The following is a 25,485-nucleotide window of genomic DNA, read 5'->3' as shown; positions in this document are numbered from 1 at the left end:
TGAAACTACTCAACTATTGAACTGTTCAACCATTCCAACTGTCAGTTATCATCCACTATGCCTCCAGTCAACTACATGAAACCTCCACGTACCTAGCAACCAACATAGCAACCATTAAAATTAAGTGTTTATGACCGTTTCCATAGCAACCAACATGATTATACTGCAGTAACTTCTTGTTTCTTGATAGTGGCCACCATGGATACCCTAGCAACAAATGTTTCAAAATAAAAGTCCTCACTAGCAAGTTAGCTAGTTAGCATGGTTAGCATTGTTAACATAGGTAGCATTTTTAACATAACTGCAAAAAATCATCAACTAAGTTAGCTAATCAACCTGGTTAGCATTATTAGCAAATTTAGCATTGTTAGCATAGTTAGCATTTTTAGCATTACTGCTAGAAATCATCGGTTAAGTTAGCTAATCAACCTGGTTAGCATTGTTAATAAAGTTAGCATTGCTAGCATAATTAGCATTTTTAGCGTAACTGCAAGAAATCATTACCTAAGTTAGCTAATCAACATTTTAACATGAATAGAAATCATTAGTTAAGTTAGAGCTGGAATGTTTCATCTTTAAACTGTCTACCTTCACACTATCAACTCTCTGTAAACTATGCAACCACCATGTTTACCCTAGCTACACCTTAGTAACCATATCTACATTATCTATCTATTTTTGCATTTTCATGCACTGGTAATTCCTTGGAATTGCATTTCTAGTTTTAAAAAAGGGAAGTTAATTGAAAACTTACATTTGCTCACTCTAACACCATTTTTGAATATTCTGTTCATATCCTGTGAGAGTCCAAAGTCCTGGACAGGGACGCACCCTAGTTGGGCCTGGATCAAGCTTAAATAATAGCAGTAAGATTTAAAAAAAAAAAAAAGGTAAACCCTCATTATAAATAGTATGTTCTAAAATATGTTAACAATTATTTTTCTCACTCATCAAAAGTACAATTTACCAATTTACTTTCATTTCATTGTTTTTGATTTTTCCCTCCATAGGAAACCTTAATAAAGACAGAATGACACTGATTAATCTGAAAATTTAAATTCACAAACTGGAAAATGTCAAAATATTCTTACTTACCTGATTGTTATCCTGTTCTTATCTTTATTCAATGTGTTCAGGATTCGTTTCTCATGCACTCTCAGCTGTATATCACGGAACTCCTTGCTCTTAGATACCATGGTAACCTTGTATGTGAGAAATGAATTAAAGGAATAGTTTGGTATTTTACACTTTAAGCCTGTTTTCTGTATTGCTTAGCATTCAAACGAGTGTTTGAAACCGAAATCCTGTTTCTGCAATTTGCGCTACTTTAGAATGTTCTCTGTATGGCTTCAACGTTGCTCGCTACGGGCATGGACTATTCTGTCCTCAAAACACCTCTAAATGCAACTTCTGTTGTGCTATATTAAGGCTGGCTTACATTGCACGATTTTGGTCTGTTTTAACAGTCGGCGACTACATTTCCAAAATCGGGCGGAAATCTTGGGAGTTGTACTGAAATCGCAGCGCGCTCCCGTCATCTAAATCGTTTAGTGTAAGGTGCCAATCTTAGCGGTTTTAAGTCCGTCGGAGGCAGTCTTTTTCTAGTTTTGCCGTTACGACAATATCAAACATGTTTGATATTATCGGAAGTCTTTTCAGTCGTGGCTCATGCAAATAGTGACGTGAACATTAAAAACCAATAGTAACCTTGCGCGAACATGAAACAGGAAGGGGCAAAATAGGCGACAGCTGTAGCCTTTATGATTATTTGTTATTTCATTTCTTATAATTTATTAGTCGGCTGTTCTACGTGACAGAACAACTCTATATCTGTTAGTGATGTCACACATCAAACAATGCTGCAGAAACGCGAAAAATTACTTTGATATGAGTAGCCTATCATGTGAGTTCCTGTTGATGATGACGTATAGCCTAGTGCACGATGGAAATAATTTGAAGGAATCTAGCAGCAGTCTTGTAAATAGTGACCACAGTCTTTGCAAAATCCTAATCTGAGACTGGTCTGTGACTAGTCTGCGACTAAAAACTCAATGAATTGTCTTTAGATGTGAGAGGGTCTGAGACTGTAGTCTTTCAAAAATCTTTTCCAAATCTTTGCAAAGTCTGGCAATGTAAGGTAGGCTTTAGGCACACACGGTTGTCAGGTATCTCAAAAAGCACTTCCAGGATTTCGAAAATCCCTGATAAAAGATGACAGAAGCTGTATTTCGCTGCGAAACTTTCTATAGAAGATCGTTGAAGACCACATGCTGCCCCTCTCTACATGCTGCTCCTGAGTTCTATCTTCGACAGATATGGCATCCATTACCACTGCTATGCTGACGATACCCAGATCTACCTCCCAGTTGCCCCTCAGACCACATGCACACTAGACAAACTGTATAGCTGCCTCAATGACATTAAATCTGGGATGGCATGCAATTTTTTACAACTTAACGATAGCAAAACTGAAGTCATTATATTTGGTCCCCCTTCTTCTGTCACCAGCCTCAGCAGTGCTCTTGGTCCCCTCTCTAATAACCTGCATTCTGTGGTTAGGAATCTTGGTGTTATGCTGGATAGCTCTCTGAATTTTAATAAACAAATCAATAGTGTGGTCAGAAGTGGTTTTTATCAACTTAGAGTAATATCCAATCTTAAATCCCTTTTATCACAGAAGGATCTTGAAATTCTTATACATGCTTTTACTTCCTCCAGACTTGATTATTGCAATATTTCATACACAGGTCTTACTCAATCCAACATCCACAAATTACAGATGGTCCAGAATGCAGCAGCCAGATTGCTCACTGGCACTAAAAAGAGAGAGCATATCACACCAGTCCTGGCTCAGCTGCACTGGCTTCCTGTCAAATTTAGAATTGATTTTAAGATTTTACTTTTTGTTTTTAAAGCTCTTAATGGCTTAGCCCCCCCCCCTTATATTGCAGAAATGCTTTCCCTACACTCCAACCCCAGGTCGACCCGGTCATCTACTAAACAGCTCCTATCTGTCCCCCGTACTCGTCTTAAAACGAGAGGTGACCGGGCGTTCTCTGTTGCTGGCCCAAACCTGTGGAATCCCCTTCCACCTCATATTAAATCCTCTACCACCCTTGCCAGCTTTAAGTCCAACTTAAAGACATACCTTTTCACTCTTGCTTTTAACAACCCTTAACTCCCTCCCATATTCCCTACTGCTTTTCATTTAATTTTTTATCTATTTTAATCTTATTTCATTTATTGCTCTTAACCTTGCTCTTATTTTTGTATACTCTTATTTTCTTGTTTTATTCCATTTTACCTGTTTTATTCAATGTTGTTCTTATTTCTTTTTACTTATTTTATGCATTATTTAGTCAAGACCTGTCTATTCTTGGGCCCCCTTTTGTCAAATGTCCTGCCCAATTTCTGACTTCTTCTGTTGTAAAGCGCTTTGGGTCAACCTCTGTTGTATTTAAATGTGCTATATGAATAAAAGTGACTTGACTTGACTTGACAATAACCACTCGGTAAGCTGCACATTTTAAAAAAACGTTTAGAGGTGTTTTAACCCCTAACGGTCGGCCATCCCACCGGTGGAATTTTTGTGTCTGTCCAAAACACACGTCTGACACTCTGAAACATGTAAGTGGCATGACATGAAAGCTAGTTTTCAAATATATATTTGTTATTATTATTACTATTGATGGCGATATGTAAGGAGAATAAAAAGAAATCCAAGTATTTTCAGGAGTTCAGGCAGGATTTCTGTGGACGGAGACACGCCTATCACCATTCAGATGCTAAGCTCACGGGCAATTGAAGGTGTCAATGGCTTTTGAATGATAGGAACACACCCCATTTCACTCGTAAAACAAGGCCACATGGCGGTTGTTTTACTTACTGAGATAGCACTATGGCCGATGCACGGAAGAACATGACACCTGCCGAAGCATCACAGATGATCCAGGAGCAGCTCGCCTTGGAGAGCGAGACAGACGACACGAGGTCAAATGTGTCCGCTGACAGCCACGAGGAAGCGATGCATTTCGAGCATTTCAATCCAAAGAGGGTAAACACAGAGATCTATGATATTTGTTCAATCAGTGCAGCACAAACACGAACGTTATGTTTTGGACTGTTTGACATTAGCTAAACGTGGTGATTTTGTTTGCTAGCTAACACGCCGGTCTGCTAGCTGATCTGGCCGTTGTTATGGAGACCATCGTCTTTTAGAAAGAATGTTGCAACAAGTTGACGGGTTTAGAAGGTTGTAGCTCGTCTTGTCGTGAATCTTGGGTTTGAACCGGCCTTAGCTAACATGCAATAGTTTCGCATTGGTAATTGCATCTGAACAATGTGGATATTTGTAGCCCATGCATAGGCTACCTTTTGTCTATTTAGGTGTGGAAAAAATGGTCGAAACTGATAATGTGTGAAACTGTAAATGTCAGGTGATGCAAGAAAGATATACAATGTGCTAGTATGCTATGTCTCTCATCTGTAATAATGGATGCAATGTTGGAAATGGAAAAATATTCTAAATACTATATCTTCCTTTATTTTATTTACAGTGATGTGGAGAACACCCCACCTGCGCCAGTTATGAAGAAAGCCCGGTGTCGGACCAAACAGCAGTCATTTGCATGGAAAACAGAACGTGATGAAGATGCTGCTCCTCCACCTTTGCGCATTACTCCTACAAGAGTACCTGTAGGAGTAATGCTTCATTCAGTCCTGCTTCATCTTCCAAACGGGAGATTCTTGTCTCCGCTTCTCTGACGCTAGCACCAAGGTTGTTCAGAGTTTCATTAAGAGACTCAATACCACCCTACACAGCAGTCATGTCATGAGCTAGCTGCTCAAGAATAGATCTTATGGTAGTCAACTCAGCGGCAACGTTGTCTTTAGATAGACTCATCGATGCATCAGGTGACTCCGCCATTGCAGATAACGAATTAGCCTTGGAGTTGTGAGCAACTTTGCCACGCAAGTAAGAAGGCTGGTTTTTGCTTTTCTGACTAATCCCACTGTATTAGCACGACCTAGACCAAAATACAGTGATCCCTCGCTGTATAACACCGCTGTTGGAAACATTTCTGAAACACTGCAGTGGTACTACAGTAAGCATGGCACTTTTGCCTTCATAAGCATGAATACAATTTGCAGAGGTAATGAAACCCTGTACAACCTTACACAAGAGTGTAAAAAGACTTACCAAATCAGACAGAGATTCCATGCCAGATATACTTGTGAAATATTTAATGGTGTCAAATGCCACACAGTATCTTGCCATCAGTTTCCCCGTTTCTGTGAATCAAAAATGTTGATTTCAAAGGTCAAAATCATGGTTTTAGCATAACATGAATATTGACCAAGAACAACAGTATATACCGCTTGGTTTGATGTTGACATCCTCATCCATGGTAATCAGACCAACACCAGAAAGTGCCATCAAATTTTCCAAACACAAATCTAAAAGTATAAATAGAGAGAAAACTATAGTTAGATGGATGCAGATAACTCATGGATGGATGTATGAAACATGAAATCAGAGCCATTAAACATTTGAAAATGATTAGGGTTGTCAGTGTTAACATGTTAATTGTGGTGCGATTAAAGGCTGGCTTACATTGTACGATTTTGGTCTGCTTTAACAGTCGGCGACTAAATTTCCAAAATCGGACGGAAATCATGGGAGTTGTGCTGGAATTGACGTGAACATTAAAAACCAATGGTGACTTCGCTCCAACGCCAAACAGGAAGGGGCAAAATAGGCGACAGCTGTAGCCTATATGATTATTTGTTATTTCATTTCTTATGAATTATTAGTCTAATTATTCTACGAGACAGAACAGCTCTATATCTGTTAGGGATGTCACACATGAAACAAGGCTGCAAAAACGCGACGTTCCTGTTGATATGTAGTGCACGATGGAAATAATTTGAAGGAATCTAGTATCAGTCTTGTAAATAGTGACCCACAGTCTTTGCTAGGGCTGGGCGATTATACGATCTCGATTTGTGATCGCGATCAAATTAAGTTCGATCACGGTGATCAGCTGTGGGTATACTTTCTCGATCACGTGCATAACATGCTGCAGCAAAGTGCACGACAACCATCACAACCCGCTTTCCTGGCACCGCACTGTCTGCATGCACCCAACATTTTCAACAGTGCGCCTGAAAACAATTCTAGGTCGCACTGGTGCGCCTGACGCAGCTCGGGTGAAAGCATATATTTCTTTCACGAGTTGCCATGTAAACTTGGCTAGACTATGCGTGCAACTTTACCAAACTGTATCAAGTAAACCCTCTCTCCTAGGACCGCTTTCTCTCGCTCTCCCTCTCTCTCTCTCTCTCTATCTCTCGTGCGCGGCGCGCTTAATGAACACCCCCCCTCGACATGTACTTTGACAATCGTGAAATCAATGACGTAGGCCTATAGAAGACGACTAGCGAAATCATAATTAAAATCCGGTTAGCATCATAGCATACTGCACAAATTTTATTAAAACTCTTGCATTCAAGTTGACTGATCATCTCAATGTTTTCCAGCTTCAAGACTCAAAAGGGCCTGTCCCAAGGAGAAAAGGTATTGGCCTACCTTGAAACTTAAACACACGTGGGGAAACTGAACAGTCCAACCAGTAGACTATAATAAGCTAGCCAACTAATGCTATGCTACTTTGTTTACAATATTTTGAGGCTTCAAGCCGACAGCTGAATTAAAGAGGCGGAGTTGTAATATGAATAGTCATGAATGTCATGAATATCCGAAATTTCAGTAGGCCTATGTAGAAAGCATTATACAGTGTATGTGTGTATATATACGTATATATATATATGTATGTATATAATTCTTTATAAAGAATATGCATATTCCTTATATATTGTGTTTCAAGCTTTTTCTACGCCTTAATTGTTAAAAAAACATTCACATTATATGAAAGGAGTGCGATAAAAGGTGTCCTTTTGGCGTTAAAGGCGATGCAATGAAAAATGTGGGTGCACCTAAATTTTGTGCTGGTGCACCTAAAAAAAAAGCTAGGCGCACCGGTGCAACCAACGCAAAAAGTAAAAAAAAATTGTGATTAAAAATCGAGATCGTTCAATATGGGAAAAATAATCGTGATCAATTTTTTTGCCATATCGCCCAGCCCTAGTCTTCGCAAAATCCTAATCTGAGACTGGCCTGTGACTACACTGTGACTAGAAACTCGATGAATTGTCTTTATATGCGAGAGGGTCTGTGATTGTAGTCTTTCAAAAATCTTTTCCAAATCTTTGTAAAGTCTGTCAATGTAAGGTAGGCTTAAATTGTTTAGTGTAGGGTGCCAATCTTAGCGGTTTTAAAGGAATACGCCACCCAAAAATGAAATTAAGCTAGTCTCGGTCACCCCCAGAGTTAGAACAGTGAAAAAAACCCGGTTAAAATCCGTCCGGGCATTCTCCTGCTTTGGGAGCAGCGATTTTAGCTTTAGCTTAGCACAGTTGCTGTAGATGAAGGGTGTCAGTGAGCACGTCCTCCAAAAAAGTGACTAAGATTTCTGGTAATTTTCCCATTTAAAATGTGTCTCCTCTCAAGTTAGAAAGCGCAATAAGACCAACTGAAAATGAAACCTGGAGTTTTTCTAGGCTGATTTGACATGGAACTACACTCTCATCTGGCGTAATAATCAAGGCAACTTGCAAACGTACCATAGGTGCAGTGATATCGTACGCAGCATCTGAAAATAGTCTCCATAGACAACAAGCAGTAGTAGTGCCAGTAGTTTGCAAGTTGCCTTGATTATTACGCCAGATGAGAGTGTAGTTCCATGTCAAATCAGCCTAGAAAAACGCCAGGTTTCATTTTCAGTTGGTCTTATTGCACTTTCTAACTTAAGAGGAGACACGTTTTAAATGGGAAAATTACCAGAAATCTTAGTCACTTTTAAACATGAAGCTAGCCGGCGAGAAGCTAATGGTCTAATCCGATTCAATGATCTATGCTAGGCTGAAGCTAAAAGTTGTATCGCCAGACTCACAGAATGGCTGGATGAACGGGAACAAGGTAAATATCGATTGTTTTGCTCGAGGGCAGGTGGAAAATGAGCGTACTTCCAAAAATGGCGGAATATCCCTTTAAGAGAGCCAGAGTGTAGAGATGCCTGAGACAGAGTAGATTGTTTAAAAGTTGAATGTAGATCGTCTAATTGATGTTGATAGGCAGACTGTTTAGAATGGGTGGATGAGTGAATGGTTTGAAGAAGATGAATGGATAGAAAGTTCGATGGAATTAGGAAGACTTATGTTGATACAGTTGATACAGGGGAACAGAAAATGTAGTCTCAAGAGAGCCAGTGTATGTTAAAAAGCTTGAGAGAGAGAGAGAGCTGCTGCACCTGGACTGGCCACCTGGCGTAACATTCTAATTGCTGCCGTGATGTCATAATGAGCAATGTTAAGTCTATGGGGGAAATGGTAATAGTTTTTAACTAATAGTTTAAAAAGTATAAAGTTACAAAGTTGAAAAATACAAAGCACATATGGCATAAGCAAGACCTACGCAACAAAGTTTGAATGACGTTTCTACGTTAAACGGTTCAAGCTGAATTGCGAGCGTTAGAAGAAGAAAAATAAGAAGAATACTAGGAAGAACAGTACAGTGCATTTTCATGCACTGTAATAAGAAGCCTAGGAAGAACAGTACAGTGCATTTTCATGCACTGTAATAAGAAGACTAGGAAGAACAGTACAGTGCATTTGCATGCACTGTAATAAGAAGAATAGGAAGAACAGTACAGTGCATTTTCATGCACTGTAATAATAAGAAGTTGAAGCCTAGGAAGAATAGTACAGTGCATTTTCATGCACTGTAATAAGAAGCCTAGGAAGAACAGTACAGTGCATTTTCATGCACTGTAATAATAAGAAGACTTGGAATAACAGTACAGTGCATTTTCATGCACTGTAATAATAATAAGAAGTTGAAGTAGAAGACTAGGAAGAACAGTACAGTGCATTTTCATGCACTGTAATAAGAAGCGACCGGATTTCAATAGAGGGGATGCATCCCCTCTAATGAATGCTACCCTGTAAAACTACTGCAATCGTGTGATTAAGAATGATCCTATTCATCGCTATCACCGTGATCCTCAAATAGGCTACAAGTTGATTTGCGAATTCCTCCTCCTCGTCGCTCTCCTCCACTTGCCTGCCTTGCTTGCGCAGCTTCCGACCAGATGTGCAGGGCTCTCCCTCTTTGGAGACAGACGTTGCAGCTCAGCCTTTACGCACCCTCTTTGGATCAACCGAGAAATATCTTGCCGCTGCTTCTCCCGAATTTTGTTAGGCACATTTGACAACAGTCAGCTTAAATGTCATTTAAATCAAATCATGTCTTTGTCTTTTTCTTTTCCGCCATGGTATTGAGAGAAATGCGGAGAAACGAGAGAAAGTGAAACTAAACAAAGAAAGTTTGTGATAAAAGATGTTGTCTAGTGCGCAAATTTAACAAAATGGCATTAATTAAATAATGCAGGACATAGCATACCGGTAGGCCAAAGTTGAAAAAAGTTCAGAATTTGGAACTCTGGCATTCACCTCCGCAGTCATGCAATTATAAATTTAGTGTGCGCAATCTGCACCATGCTGGCTTAAACAGACGATCTGACGGGTATAAGAAGAATAAATACAACCCGAAACTAAAAAAAAAACCCACCAGGCTTCTGTTGGAGACCGGCTTTTAACCCAAATCTGTAGCCACACCGGGCGTTTAAAAGAGACATGCGTCTATTTGGGACTCGGCTATTGTTTGAAGTTTTACGGTATTTCAAAGACCGACATTAAATTAACTCTATACAAAATACAGACAATAGTAGGCTATGTGAGTAATTAATCAACATTCACAAAAAAAAAACTATTTCGAGAATTAAGCAATGTTTTTGCTTTAACCTGTTTGGTTGCCATTTTTCTTTTTCTGAAAAAAGAACTTCAGTAAGTTTCACTATGACGCAGCTGTCAAAAAAACACTTGACGTGGGGTGTTTTTTCTTAACTTGAAAACCACCCAGGGTAGGGGAAAAAAACACTGGTGGCAGCGGTTTAAAAAGCGTCCAGGACCTTTTTTTCAAAACCTCTCTGTATCATAGGAATATAATGTAAAACATCCAACCGCACCAAAGAAAAAAACTCCTAATGTGAACACCCCCTTAGAAAGTCTTACCTTGCAAATTTGCTTCAATTCCAATTTTATCCAGCTCTGAAGGGAATCCTGAAACATAAATAAAAACAATCATTCAAAAACATTTAAAATAGGATAGACCTGTCTGTTTCACCAACTTCATATGCAGTGCATTTGTTTACCATAGTGTGCAGGATTTTTCATGGCCCGGATATACAGGAATGTGGAGCGGATCCAATCCAGTGCCATATTTACATCAGAAATGGTGTGAAGAACTATCTCAGCATTCAGGTGTTCCAGCAAGTTTAAGTGCAAACTGTAAAGTGAGGAAAAATATGCACGTGAAAAATATGTGCATGAAAAAAAGGTTAATATTCATATTACTATACATCTCATTATTGGACTGCAGGAGAGCAACAGGTAGACACAAGACTGCTTCAGTTCAAGGAGTTGCAGTTGTATTCAATGATCAGCAGTTCAAACTATATATCTGCAAGTATGTCTCTTCTCTCTAGCTTCCACTCACAATACGCACAAAAGGAGCATACTGTATCATAACAATAGAAGCGCCGGGCCGTTCTGACCCACTTATACCTAGAAGCGCCGCGCCCCGGTCATTTGACCGCTTTGACGACGTACTAGAAGCGCCGTGCTGGTGTGAACTACTTAAAGCGCAGTGAGGCGGTCAAATGACAGCTGAGTCCTTAGACTGGGACGCTGTCACTTACACATAATGATAGCTAGATGGCGCTTCGTGCACGAATCAAATCGTTTGGTCATAGATTCAGTTTGCACTAAGCCATGTCTCATTCGTGTCAAACCGTGTAAATAGTCTGTGGTTGTTTCATTATGACATACAGCACGTTTGAGGTAGGCTATCTGTTCATTTATTTGTGTTGTTTGAGGTAAAAACTCTGGAAGAGTTCTTGAACAAACCTTAAGCAAACTTGACTTTCAACTTTTTCGTAGTAGGCTATTTTTTTATATATATATATTTCGTTTTTAATAAATATGAATATTAGTTTTTAATATTTTGGAGATTGTTATAAAGATGATTAAATCAATGTCACACACGGTAGTTTGAGGACAGTTAATTTACGAATAGGCTATAACATTCAGTTATCGGCTGAAAATAATCAAGTCGTTGCACCTAGTCATAAATGTAGGCTACCGTCAGAACGATCCAAAAAAGTGCTGAAACGTTGACCATTGTGATTCAAAATTGACTTGCCTATTGCTGTGACTGATAACAGTTTTGTTTTGGAGTCGTGGGAGAGAGAAGTAGCGGGCTTCTGCTATGTTTTCCGAGGGAAGAGTGCTTTGGAAGGCTAATAATAAGGTTAATAATTCCTCCCAATAATATCAAGCTTTACATATGCAGTTTAATAAAAACAACTATCTAATCTAGAGAGAGCAGCTATGCTGAGCAGGCATAGGCGCGAGAATTAAAAATGATGAGTGAAAGATATTCTCCGTTTGGGAATGTGTATAGGCTATGTTTCGATGTCTGCTGGAAAAAAAGCTATAGGCCTATTGTTTCTACAAATTACGCTAACTTCTATGTGAATTCGGGATTCGGGATTGACACACACATTTTAACAATTTGAAGAGACAGATCTGTAGCCCACTGGTTAGAGCTTCAGGGCCAGATGTACTAACACAGCGCTAACAGCGAGTTTTTGTAAACGCAGAATGCGAACGCTGTGCTTGGCTATATTGCGTGGAATTTACTAAGCTGTCACTTCATTACGTTAACTGCGGTCATCCCCGCCCGTTCCCGCCCCTCCACAACGCTAGTTGCGTGCGCAGAGCTGCTGAACCACAAGCGCAGTTGAATATTGCAATATTAAAAAGAATCCAAGTTTAGCGATCATACATGAGACAAAGAGATGTCAATGAGCAGCGACAGACAGAGTAGGCCTAGAAGTTCTACTAATCCACTTAAAAAAATACTTGTGAACTATTTACTGCTGATAGACTATACGGGTATGACTTACAGTAATGCCTGTCTAACAGATTGGGAAGTGTAGGCTATGTCGTGAAAGAGAAAATACGATTTTAGAGAGGCAAACAAAAGTTAAGGTTGCTTTTGACATAGTATAATGAAGAAAACTGATGCTCTGAATAGTGATTCAGCTGACTCTAAACGTTTTTCTAATAGACGCATTTAACCGCAATTTGGATTACACCTGCTTTCAGAAGGCGGAAGTTTTTCAACGCAAAGTAGACGTGCGCTGTTTTCATACATAAGGCGGAATACTTAATCAATCGCTATTAGCACCTCTCCTCCCCTGTACTTGCGCGTTACACCCATTTCCAGCTGATCCGCCCAGGAATTAATATGCATGACACGGAAAAGCGCAAATAGCCATTCTCAGCTCCCACGGCAGGCAGTCTGCGCGTTTCTCTCATTGCGGCGTGTTTGTACATACCATCCCCATGTTTATATGCGCACGTTACGCCTGAAATGGGCGCAAAACGTTAGTACATCTGGCCCTCAGTCCCTACGCCCAAGAGTTGCTGGTTCGATCCCGGACCTGTGTATGGCAGGAGTCCTTTTGAGCAAGGCATCAAAAAAGTATATTCTATTCTATTATTTTCTATTCACACAACTACACGCACGCTGGCGAATTCGAACATTCTGAAACGCGCATATGCGATGAAACATGATTGCGCATTCTTCCACGAGTTGCATGTAAACAACAAACCAGCCTATAGCCTATGCAGGGGGCAGAGAGAGGGGGTGGGGTGGGGAGGCAGTCTATGCCGCAGTGATGTCTGTAGCCTAAGATCATGTCCACACGTAGCAAAACGACCCCCCCCGCCCCCCCTCCGTGAACTGGTTAGACGTGTATGGGGGAGGGGGAATGATCGGTTGATAATGACTTTAGTTGCCACTACATGTCTACAGAACATGCAACCGAGTCCTGTGTAGCCTATCGTAGCAACGAGCACAATAGGCAACTGATGTGGTGTATCCAGTGGGAATCGTTTATAGGCTATCGTTTATTTTTCGCGTGTCTCTATGATATAATTATTTTTAGATGCAAAAAGTCTAACTGGCTTAGCCAAAGTTTGTCAGATGGCGGCTCAATTTGGATTAGAAAATGATTGGCTGGCAAAATTATTTTTCGTTAATGGTAAACACTATTGTGATTCATCCGTTCATTTCAGATAGTTTGTTATTAAAAACCATTAACAAAAACTAATTGTTTGTCGACGTTGAAAAACGGTCAGGGAATTTAGTCAATATGAGCTATAATATATCGCTCCTGCCGAGTTATGAGCCCGGGCCTCCGGCGTTGCAGTCAGGGGTGTTAACGCTGCGCCACTTGACATTACATATAATTCCGGATAGGTGTTTGACATTACGTAATTCAGTCAGTTCAGCAAATATGTAAGAAAATGCTTATACATTAGTCTGAGCTTTAAAAGATAGCCTACAAATAGAAGATAAGATATACAACTATGAATGTACGTAGGCATACGCGCCTTACGTACATAAATAGGCTACAACGAATTTCAGCTGAAAATATTTTTTACACATGTAGCCTAGGCCTGCCTCTTAGAACAACGTTGCAACGTTTTCAAAACAAACTCGCATTTTACCACTGTAAATCGCCTCCATAGCCTATGCCATGTAAATGAAAAATAGTTATTAAAATAAATCACATATATAATACATATTGCACATATAAACTATATGTTTTATATTATTCTCATGCCCGACTGACAGGAAGCCCTTGCGACAGCTGCTGTGAGAAAAGAGAATAGCAGCCTGGACAAACATGGCCTAATGCGAGACAACATAGTGTTGTCACATAAGTGAGCGCAAAATAGCTCTAAACTAGCTTGTACCGGTGTGCTTTTGATCATGTAAAAATTCTGGGTGACAAAACACGCGTATTTAGGAAAAAGTCGTGAACGTAGGGTCCTGGAACTTAATCGAGTGAAAAAAAAAATTCTAGGTTCTAGGTATATCTAGGTCAAACCTACACGGCGCTTCTAGTAATGCGCGTCAGCGGTCAAATGACCGGCGCTTGGCGCTTTTAGTGTTAAAGAAGCGACATCACTTGTATAACAAAACAATAAAAGCATTAAGTGAAGCACTGTCACAATCACTGTGTCCAAGTATAGCTCAGAGGATATAGTTCAGAATATGAATCTACTTACAAAATTACAGTGTCTCATTTTACATTGCTATTTCTACACACGGTAAATTCAGATCACAACATGTAAATGGGTCATTTTATAAAACAGGTAGCCTGGGTGCTCCCATCCTGCACCCTTGTGCGGTGATTTCATTCACGCTGCTAACATTTTAGCTTTTAGGGCACTGGGATGATGCAGGATGTTTTCCATATGGATGGAATTCTAGAACAAGACAAATATAAGTTGAATAAATAATGAAACACTATACATGTAGCTGATCGGCATATGTCACGTGGCATAACTCCATCTGGGCCAGGAGCCTTGATAACTTTAAGCCTCCTCAGCTGGGAGTGGACCTCATCTATGGCAATATTTATGGGAGAACAAGGGAAAAGACTGCCCACCTGATCCCCAGGTGAGAGACTAGATTCCCCTGGCACATAATTTACCAAGTTCCCCATCGACTCAAACCTGGCAAAGAATTGGTTCGCCTCATCAGGAGAAAATGAGCTCGTTCCCACCTACAGTAGGTGTTGGATTCAATTGCAATTATAGTTAGAATACTAGAAAAGCACTCAGAGAGCGCAGACCTCCGCCTGTATTGTTCCTAGGTTGTCATACATTTGAACCTATATTCTAAGCGAAACACATAAACTGCTCCGGAATCCCGTCATTTCTGACCTTCCCTGAAAATTTCATCGAAATCAATCTATTACTTTTGAGTTATCTTGCTACCAAACAGACAGACAGACAGACAGACAGACAAACGCCGGTCCCAAATGAAAACATTATTACCTCCGCCAAGGACACCAAATCATTCAAATGTAACTGTTCAAAGAAAACATATTCACCGAACATCCACGGTTTGTCAGATTTTAACCTCTGTTCTTTATCCACGTGAGTGCAGAGAAGCTAGCTTCACATAGCCTAAACTCAAAGGTAAAATCATTCGGATTGCATGGGGACCAAGGGCAGAATATTTGTGCACAACGCTGTGCCAGAATTGAGGGAGAGTCAACTCTGAAAGGCCGCGATCAATAGTCCAGCAATTGAGATTCCACAGATGACATTGTCACCATTTCCACGTAGCATATTTAGCAATATTTTTAAGACATGTATCCATCACAGTTTATTACACTAGCAGCAAGAGACCAGTGTAGCACCGCCAAAGTAGGCCTATGTGACGCTAGATAAGTTGATACATTTTAAATTAAATAGGATGATAGTAAAGGCATATGACTTGTTGAATGTTCAAAACTGTTGACAGGTCATGTGCAGAACCAGGTTCAGATTAGAGATGTCACGATTAGAGATTTTGGTGGTACGATAATTGTCTGAAGAATTTTACGATTATTATGATTATTTTGTGTGAATATTGTTGACAACTGCACTAATGTATAAAATCACACAAAGACATTCTTAAGAGGTTTTGATCTTTACATGTTATTCATTAATGTTCAGGGATGCAAACACACATGTGGTCAAAAAAGAGAGAGCCTCAGAGCCTCGGAGCGGGGGGGGGGGGGGGGGGGGGGGGTAGGTGTGCTTAGGTGCGCAGTGTGGCGCCGGTGGCCGTGGGGTGGTGCATTATGGGTATCGAGCATCTTGGAGGAAGGCCTATATATGGTCACTACGGTGAATGTAGGGGGGTCATGATGTTCAGTACCTTTACTCTGAGTCAAAGTTGCTGTACCATCATCATCATCTTGGCAAACTATTGCACCTTGAGCATGCAGTGTATGCCGAAAAAAAGCCATTGTAGTAATGTTTGGGCACTGAAATCTTGAAAGAACACCCAGTGCAACCTTTTTTTGTTTTGTCCAAAATGATTTTTGCAAATTGCAAAATCCCCCTAAACTTGCTGTTTAGGCCTACATAGCATATTAGCCCATGCCTACACATTCTAAGGTTTCAGTGAAATATTGGCACACCACTAATAATATAGACAAAACAATTACTGCCAAGTACAAACAAATGATAGGAATACTATTTTTTATATAAGCTAATGTCCAACCAGCTCCTCTATAAGACTAGCTCTTCTCAACATTGCTTTATTGTGTTCTATATTCTATACTATAGCTATTCTTTATGCAAGTCCCATATACACTCCTACAAGTTTGTTTTTTGTCAAGGCAGGTTGCTGCACTGCCAGCTACATCTAATCCAAACATAGTAAGCCAATAAAAAAAGAGGATATAGTTGGTTGGTAATCTAAATGCAAAAAATGATAAGGGCTAAACCAAAATTATGCTAATCGCGATTAGCCACATTGCTACAATTCAAACGATGTTGACATAAATTAACAACTACTACAATAAGGCCATGATTTCCAATACAACTACTAAACAACATAACATGACAAATTAGCCTCACTCACGTAATTGTCTTCCCATAATAGGCTAAAGGCCTGTACAGACCAGATACGACACGAATTTGCGGTGCGAAAATGCGAAAAAATCGTGTGCGAAATTTTCGCACTCAAAGTGTACACACAGAGTCCGATGCGATTATTTTAATATTTCGCATTCTATTTCGTGCTGACGTCACGCAGCGAATTTCAGTAAGTAGGGAGAGCTCGTAAAATCATCTAGATTTGAAGCAGATTGATAGTCTTTAATAATTCATTGGACGGGTATTGTCTTGAGAGGTGCTGGGGAAATGAAAGTTTATACGGCCATCCTTCCCATCTATGTTGTGCTATTGTAACTGTGCAGTCGAACGACAACGTTGGTTGGGTTCATTAGTATACACACACACACACACACACACACACACACACACACACACACACACACAGAGAGAGAGACAGAGACACCTGCCTGCAGGTGAGCGTCTGTATGCACTGAGCGTACCATGAGGCTACTCATCAACGGGAGAAAATGTCCCGTGTGTATTCACACCAAATTGGCCGACCATACTTTACCAACTATGCACAGTGTGCCATTAGCTGCATGCCATCAGGCTATTTACAATTTTCTATATTAAGTAGGCCTGAAGTTAGTCAACACGTTATCAAAATTAACTTAATGCAGAGTTACATCCACGCGCACACATGTTGTTTAAGCAGGAGAAATTACGCACGCAGGCGCGCAACCATTTGTTTTCTTTAACTCGGTTAGCGTTATCAGTACACAATGTGAAGCTAAATCACAACTCAATACTCATCATGGATATTATATCGCAACAACGAAAACAGAAAGGATGGAAAGCAAAGCTAGAGTTACGCCTATTCCTGATGGACAAAACAGGTAGACAATTGGTGTGCTTGACGGAATTGACTAGCTAAAGCCAGACGTTAACTGTACGCTAAAGGTGTACAAAACTAAAGGTAACTTAGCCATAGGGCTGTGTAACGTTATCCAAATGAGTAGGTCACGGTTAGACTTTATTGTTGTATTAAATTATTGATTGCATGTGGATGCTGTTATGTAGGCTACGTTTTTGCTGACCAATGCACGAACCTAAAACCGAGACACGGGCTAATATTATTGTCCAGTATTAATACATATTTTCCGGGGGAGAGGTTGTTTGATGGGTGACACACACACACACACACACACACACACACACACACACACACACACACACACACACCCCACCAGCTCCCGCATTGGATTCAAGTTATGCTATTTGGGCGGACTGGTGTACTGTAGTAGCTTAATGTCTTGTAGGGTATGCTAGGCCTCATTTACAATGTTGCAAGACAAATTGTAATGCCAACACGCTATAAAACGTCCATAGGCCATAGCATGTACATGCACGAAACCATTGCACACGCAGCTACAGCTAGGCCTACGTCAAAAGTTATCTGTTATGAAGCAGATGGCATAGCCATAACATCTTACAGCCTGTAGTGTAGAGCATCTGCTACAAGTAAAATTGAGCATCTTATGGCTATGATCAACACACAGCAAAAATTAGGCAGCCTAGTTTGTATCTTACCTTTAAGGTCCACAGAAAGTTTTTCAAAGTTCCACATTGGGCTACTTCAGTTAATGCACCAGGCAACGAGGCAAAATTTCGAGCTATGTCAAAGTATAATTGGTTATCTTATCACGAAAAGCATCTATGGGTTCAGATGCCTACGCAATGGCCTATTCCAAAAACGTAAATTTCCGTGAATTGATGTTATATTTTCTCCATGCAAATGTGTGCAGTGTGAAACTCTCTGTTAACTGCTATAGTAGGATTTATTCATTATTTTTGGTTGAGTGTGAAAATATGGGACGGTGGTAAGAAGTGGGGAAAGCTGCCTGTGAGGAGTTCGCACTCTTGAACACCTGGGAGATTTGCTGTAAAGTAGCCTAAACTCTTTGTGTTATGGCCTAGTCATCGCGGGCAGAAAGATCACCCATTCGGTCAGCCTTTTCTGCTCGTCGTCATTAATGGAACCCTGCGAAATCATTATTTGATTGGTCAGGAGCTCTTTTTCGCATGCGAAATTTCGCATCAAACAAGACCGTTCCGAAAGTTTTTTTCGTCGCAACGAACTTCGTCCTCGGTGTATACATACTAATTGGAATACATGTGTTTAATAGCCTGCGTAATTTCGTGCGAATATTTCGTCCGAAAAATCGGACTTGGTGTGTACAGGCCTTAAGTAGGCATAGTCTAAAAAACAATTCTAGGTTATGCTCCACAGTAGACAGATGTGCTCCTCCCGACACTTAAAAGACAAAGGCTATTTTTGGACATGTTACGGTAGACACAGAGCTGTTTGATCTGATCTTAATCCTGATTTTATTATTGATGATATCAGCAGAGTCAGCTTTTATAACCCAACCCAGCCTTCTACCGTTCTCCGTCGCTGCCCTCAGTGAATTCTTTGATGTCTAAAAAAAACTTTTCGGATTTGCATGATTCACACAAGTCCCACAAAGCGACGTGAAAAAAGCGGGAGGCGCCGAAAAGCGAGCTGTTTGCATCCCTGAATGTTTTTCACAGTAATACACTGCATATAGTGATAATAAAATAATCACTCTGCTTAGTAAACTAGCTGTAGTCTCTCTCCTGACAATTTAACACACCATGAGAAAATTAATGCAACATTTGTTTTGGAGGTAGATAATGGACACATAATAGGCTAGATAGAAATTTAATTGAGCATCTAGAGCACATCCTAAATTACACACACACACAAACACACCAGGGATGGAAATTAGCCACCCGCCACCCACCAAATGCGTGTAGTTTTGCGCGCTGGCGGGTGAAATATGTCAACACACCCGCCACTGTGGCGGGTAAGCACTGCTACTTCTAATTTAATTTGTTTATTTCATCAAAATATTAGCAGTCGCCACAGAGATAAGAACACACGCCTTGTATCAATATCCTCAACATCGATAGATAGCATGGACATGACGATCACAACAAACATTCTGGAACGGAGAGAAGGTTGGCTTTCATCATCGCATCAGTATCCATAAGAGCCTAGCCTACGCTTCCAGTTAAGGTGGCAGCTAGATAGCCTACTACAACCATTGACTGTATAAATTTACAACGAGGCTATACCGGTTAATACGTTTAGGTAGGAAATACATTGAATAAGATATACCAAACTCCGAGTCATGGTACCTAAGATAAGCACCCAGCCAATTACATGACCAAGGAAAAAATTATCGGGACAACTCACAATGCCATAGCCTACCACAGTAGCCTAACCTACCTAAATCATAAAAGTGAACATTGCAAGACACTTATCTTTTCTATGACGCAAGAAGTATTTTCCTTGCCTTCTTAGTTTTACGAACATTCATGTTATTTAATGAAAACATGTATCCTTGAACTATGCGTGACTTAAAACCGGATGAAACCTAATTAAGTTCACGTACTTCTGGATCTAAGGCACCGAAGTTGGCTCACAGAGGGGGGATGGTACAGTTAGGTTATAGCTCCAGTACCGCTGCTGACCATTTCGGTGCCCTAAGCAGAATTTGTGATGCCCCTAGGATTCCTAGAATTTTAGTTTATTCCTAGGATCTGCAGCAGGCCCATTCACCTTAATTTGCAACTGAAAGAGCCACTCATTAAGTGACACATTTAGTCTGAAAAAAGTAGTAGGCTAGTTTATGAGAGTTTTTTTACCCCTCTAATAAATTGCCTACTCACACTTACTGATTAGCAGCTCATTTGATTCTCCCTATCAGGTAGGCTATGTGAAAAAGATGGGGGAGGGGGCTGCCTAACTGGCACATTGTGACCCCCTAAGAGTTTTTTCAATGAGATAAAGTTTAAGCTATTTAAGTTTAGGATTTGGTAGACAAGACAAAGTCGGGAAAGTGCTTTAGATAAAAATGTGTTTATTGAATTTAATTAATGAATTAATTAATTCACGATTTAATGAGAGAGTACTACACTACCCAACATTTTAACGTGTAAAACTGAAGGTTGAAGGGTGAAGGCTTTGCAGTACAGCTAGTTAAAAACTGTCTTGGTGAGGCTGACGTGAGATGACTGTGTGAGCAGTGCCGCTGCTAGCCATTTCGGTGCCCTAAGCGAGTTGCTTTGTGGTGCCCCAATAATAAATTAAAAACATTTTTTAAAAAATTGTTGATTGTTTACAGGGGCATTTTACAGGCGCGTGCTAAAAAGATGCTGAGATGCTGAGATCCAGACAACATACCTGCTCTCAATAGTCTCTGCTCCACTTAAAACCTTGGTGTATTTGTTTTTTGTTTGCAATTTTGTCATAATCACGGCAGTTGCTGAAGTGTCAAACTAGAAAAAAAAAGCACAGTTTTGTTATTGTAAGCATAGAAGTACTAACTCAGTAAACAGAAAAAAATCAAACAATCAGACATGTCATTCTAATATTAGTGGTTGGAAATTTGTACAAGATGTTTTAGATATTGTCTCTTACCTGTGGCCTGCCTGCTCTACCAATCATCTGAAGAATATCTGCCTCACTGTACTCTTGGCATGTACCTCCTACATAGTGTGCCGTGGATTTGATCACCACAAGATGAGCTGGAAGGTTCATTCCCATCGCCAGAGTGCTTGTAGTGACTACAATCAGTTAACATGAAAGTGATGATAATGATTTGCTATAAAATTCTCTCTTAACATATACATGTTGAGGTTTTTATACATCCTTCTGCATTATCTCAAACAAATATAATAATTAGCGGCCCAAGCAGCAAAGCTGGATGAACCATATTGTTTTCATACACTGCAAATAATAAAATCTAAACAAGTGTTATTAAAGATACACTGTGGATTTCTTGGATTAATCCTTTAGGGAAATTCTACCATCTAGCAGTGAAATGGTATATTGCAACATATCATGAATACATGACCTTATCAAGTAATAATTTTTGTAATTAGGTTCTTTTAGAAAAGTAATTATAAATTAGTATTTAGTCTGTGAAACTATAGCTATAGCAGATGAATAATGTCGCTGTGGATTTGATATTTTGGCTTAGGCTATAATCAGCAAGCGACTATAGGCTACCTAACAACACCAAATCGCCCCTTACAAATTTCTAAAAAAAAATACCTCAAAATAAAATTTGATAAACTAGAAAAGCACTCAGAGGGCCAGATGTACTAACACAGCACTAACAGGGAGTTTTTGTATACGCAGAATGCGAACGCTTGGCTTTGCTATATTGCGTGGAATTTACTAAGCTGTCACTTCATTACGTTAACAGCGGTCATCCCCGCCCGTTCCCGCCCCCTCTACTACGCTAATTGCGTGTGCAGAGCTGAACCACAAGCGCAGTTGAATATTGCAACATTAAAAAGAATCAAAGTTTAGCGATCATACATGATACAAAGAGATGTCAACGAGCAGCGACAGACAGAGTAGGCCTAGTAGTTCTACTAATCCACTTAAAAAAATACTTGTGAACTATTTACTGCAGGTAGACTAAGGATATGACTTAATGCCTGTCTAGTAGATTGGGAAGTGTAGGCTATGTCGTGAAAGACAAAATAAGATTTTAGAGAGGCAAACAAAAGTTAAGGTTGCTTTTGACATAGTACAATAAAGAAAAAAACAGAGTTTAGTGCTGGCATAGTAGTTCACTGGCGGACAGGTAGGTTTCGTTTTCGTTTTGGCTGTGTCACGAGCTTTGAGTATAAGTTCCAATATCAGTGCTAACGTTATTCGACATTACTGTACAAGGTATGTAGGGCTAGTTCAACATAACGCTAACATGGTCTTCTATCTCCATACGACAAGTCAGAGATCATAAGGGGATCCCGCAACCATGAGCACAATTCTGTCGTTCGGTAACTGACCGTAAACGCAAAAGACAAAACTAGAATTGCAGGTATGTCCCTCGTTGGCTAGCCTATTCTAAAAATGGAGGCCGAAACATGGCTTTTGCCAAAGAGCCGAATCGCGCATATGTGACCTTCCACGGCGAAATCAGTCACATTGTCCACATTTTCAAAATCATAGTTACTACGTTTTCAGGAAGGGGCATAATCAACCTTCAAAACGATACCTATATCTAATGAATTGAACGTCATATTACTGAAATACAGTGGGTACGGGTTGAGAATGCACCTTCTCCCGCGGGACTCCCGAAGAGATCCCGCAGGCCGTCAAGCCGATTTTTTTCGAGGCTAAGGCAATGTACCCAAACAACCACCAGGTGGCAGAAAGTTTCATCCCGCATTTCAAAATGATGAAGACCGCATATCCGTCAATAGTCGACTCCTTAATCTCATTTAATCATTACAATTAAGGTGATGACTGGCGAAATTATTCAAACGACGTTTCAATGAACCATTGTTGAAATGAATGAAAATGGTTATAGAAAATCGCCTACAGCCTAACGCCAACACAGCTGATTCTTTGATTGATTCTAAGCTGTTTTGATGTAGGGGATGGGTAAACTGGCGCGCTACAAACATGTTACCAATCAAATGTAATATTAGTAGGACTAGCCTACTTAGACACTTTAGTCATAGGCAACGTTGCCATGTTAATTTGGGCTAGAAGTGCTTGCTTGTGGTGGCGCTCCTGTCCGCTGCTTCTCCCGAATTGTGTGGCAAATTTGTCAGCAATCAGCTTAAATGTCAAATCATATTTATTTCTCTTTGTCGCCATGGTATTGGGGGAAACGCGGAGAAACGAGACGGTCAGTCCTCGTATTTTTTCTTCGCGTTTCGTTATAAGAAATATATAGGTAATAGTTAGTCTTCTATCGTATTGAACAGATAGGCTACGGGACGCTCTTTGTTCCGTATTTTAAGAAACTACTCAATGCACACACACTACAATGAAAAACACACAAAGAAATTGCTAAACATATAGCCTACAACCAAATGACACTTTAATGCAGCGTTTCTCAAACTATGGGCCGCGAAACGTGGAGACTGCTGCTGGTCCGCGAGACATGGAGTGAAATTAGGTCCGGTGATCTGATAATTTGCTGCGCAATTGACCAAGCAACCGCGGACCGACAGAAAAAGAAAGCAAACGTTGCTGCTATCGGGAGGAAATGCTTGCTAATTTTATGTGTTTAAACATAGAGCCATACAATTAGGTGTGTCTGTTATTATGATAATTTTCGAGCATAACTGCTTGTCCATAGCTCAGTGACAGGTGTTAATAGCCTTGCCATAAGCACTGCTGTGGAATGCAGGTGCTTCTTTTATTATGCGGTTAGAGCAGGGGTTCCCAAACTTTCCCATGACAAGGCCCCCCAAATACCACTAGATTGTGGCCAAGGCCCCCCTTTTGCATGATGTCGTATTGAACCCATCAACGATACGGCAAATGTAGAAATAAGTTAATAAAATAGACCTAGATAGGTGAAAATCTATTTATTTTATAGGCTTTGCACTATTTAGGGATGCAATGGTTTTACACGTTTCACGGTATTTAAAAAAAATATGTGTTCACATGTTAAAAAAGCACTGATAGGCATACACAAGCTGAAATAGTTTTTTAAAAAGTGTGACAGTGTTTATTACATTACAAAAATATATGGCGAAACCTTATTGCCTTAAGCGGGATACAGATCATGCACAGCAGTCTCTGTTCGACCCTCCACACACACAGAAAATGGCTTGTCTGGTTTCTCATATTTTGAATTCATAAACTTTATATATTTTGTTAACATTATAGTATTTTGAGATCTGCATAATTACTTATAGCAAAAAATATTCAGTAATTTGAGTACTTCACATTGATTGCACTTGTCTTTAATGATATCACAGGGGTGGTGTGTAGGTCTAATTCAGTGCCTGTCACTTTAAAAAGTATGTGAACGTAATTAGGTTTCATTCGGTTTTTGGAAAGTAGTCACGCATAGTTCAAGGATATATGTTTTCATTACATAAAATTAATGTTCAAAAACGAACCAGGTAAAGAAAATATTTCTGGTGTCATAGAAAAGATAAGTGTCTTGCAATGTTAAAATCTATGATTTAGGAGTAGCATGGTATTGTGTGTTGTCCCGTTCACTTTTTCCTTGGTCATGTTTAATTGGCTGGGTGCTTCTATCATGACTTTGAGTTTGGTATCTGTTTTAAGTATCCAATGAGTGACAACCAGTGCTCAAAATAAAATTGGATTTAATATGAATGTACATATGTACATAAAAAGACGCCGAGTGGCTATATATGACAGCCACATTTTCGTTTGCGGTGAAAATGTTCCGCCTTTTAAAAGGTGTAGCCTAAATCCGAATCGTGGTTAAATCCATCAAATTAGACAACAGAATCAGTAGGGTACCAATTTTGCTTCATAGTAGCCTGACAGGCCTATATCAAAAGCAGGCTCAGATGACGCTGGGCGCAATTTAACACACGGTTTCCAGACCGTGGTTATCAACCGCGATAATAATTATAGGGTTTGAAATGAACACGGTAATTGTTAACGTCAACATTTTTATCATGGTTTACCTTTACACTGTAATCGTTGCAACCCTAAAAGGTATACAACAAATTATTATAATGGTATCTCATATCAATACATACAATAATAGAAATATTTTATGATTTTTTTTTGCTTAAAGTACAATATATTTTCATCCAACTTGCTGCGGCCCCCCTAGTGCCCCCTGGCGGCCCCCACTTTGAAAACCACTGGGTTAGAGCATAAGCGCTTACTCATATAGACCAGGGGTCTTCAACCTTTTTCAGCCCAAGGACCCCTTGGCTGTGAGAGAGACTGAGCACGGACCCCCACACCTGGCACACCTCAAATCATGCCTATCATTTGAACCG

General features: G+C 40.0%; 1 protein-coding gene across 2 annotated transcripts in view; it reads right to left on the bottom strand.

Moving 5' to 3' along the window:
- Nucleotides 1-25,485, bottom strand: part of hfm1 (helicase for meiosis 1) — a 276,877-nt gene that overhangs the window by 141,577 nt on the left and 109,815 nt on the right. For both annotated transcript variants that reach the window (XM_062517215.1, XM_062517224.1), the window contains 9 exons: nucleotides 21,161-21,306; nucleotides 20,924-21,018; nucleotides 10,332-10,465; nucleotides 10,192-10,239; nucleotides 5,377-5,457; nucleotides 5,201-5,292; nucleotides 1,096-1,202; nucleotides 968-1,015; nucleotides 755-852 (listed from right to left, as the gene is read on the bottom strand). In XM_062517215.1, coding sequence (XP_062373199.1) covers nucleotides 755-852; nucleotides 968-1,015; nucleotides 1,096-1,202; nucleotides 5,201-5,292; nucleotides 5,377-5,457; nucleotides 10,192-10,239; nucleotides 10,332-10,465; nucleotides 20,924-21,018; nucleotides 21,161-21,306 — 849 coding nt within the window. The remainder of the gene's footprint in view (nucleotides 1-754; nucleotides 853-967; nucleotides 1,016-1,095; nucleotides 1,203-5,200; nucleotides 5,293-5,376; nucleotides 5,458-10,191; nucleotides 10,240-10,331; nucleotides 10,466-20,923; nucleotides 21,019-21,160; nucleotides 21,307-25,485) is intronic.

This window comes from Sardina pilchardus, chromosome 2, assembly GCF_963854185.1.
Source record: "Sardina pilchardus chromosome 2, fSarPil1.1, whole genome shotgun sequence".
Taxonomy (NCBI): Eukaryota; Metazoa; Chordata; class Actinopteri; order Clupeiformes; family Clupeidae; genus Sardina; species Sardina pilchardus.
The sequence above is the reverse complement of the archived record's forward strand: the minus strand, read 5'-3'. Positions and strand labels throughout refer to the sequence as shown.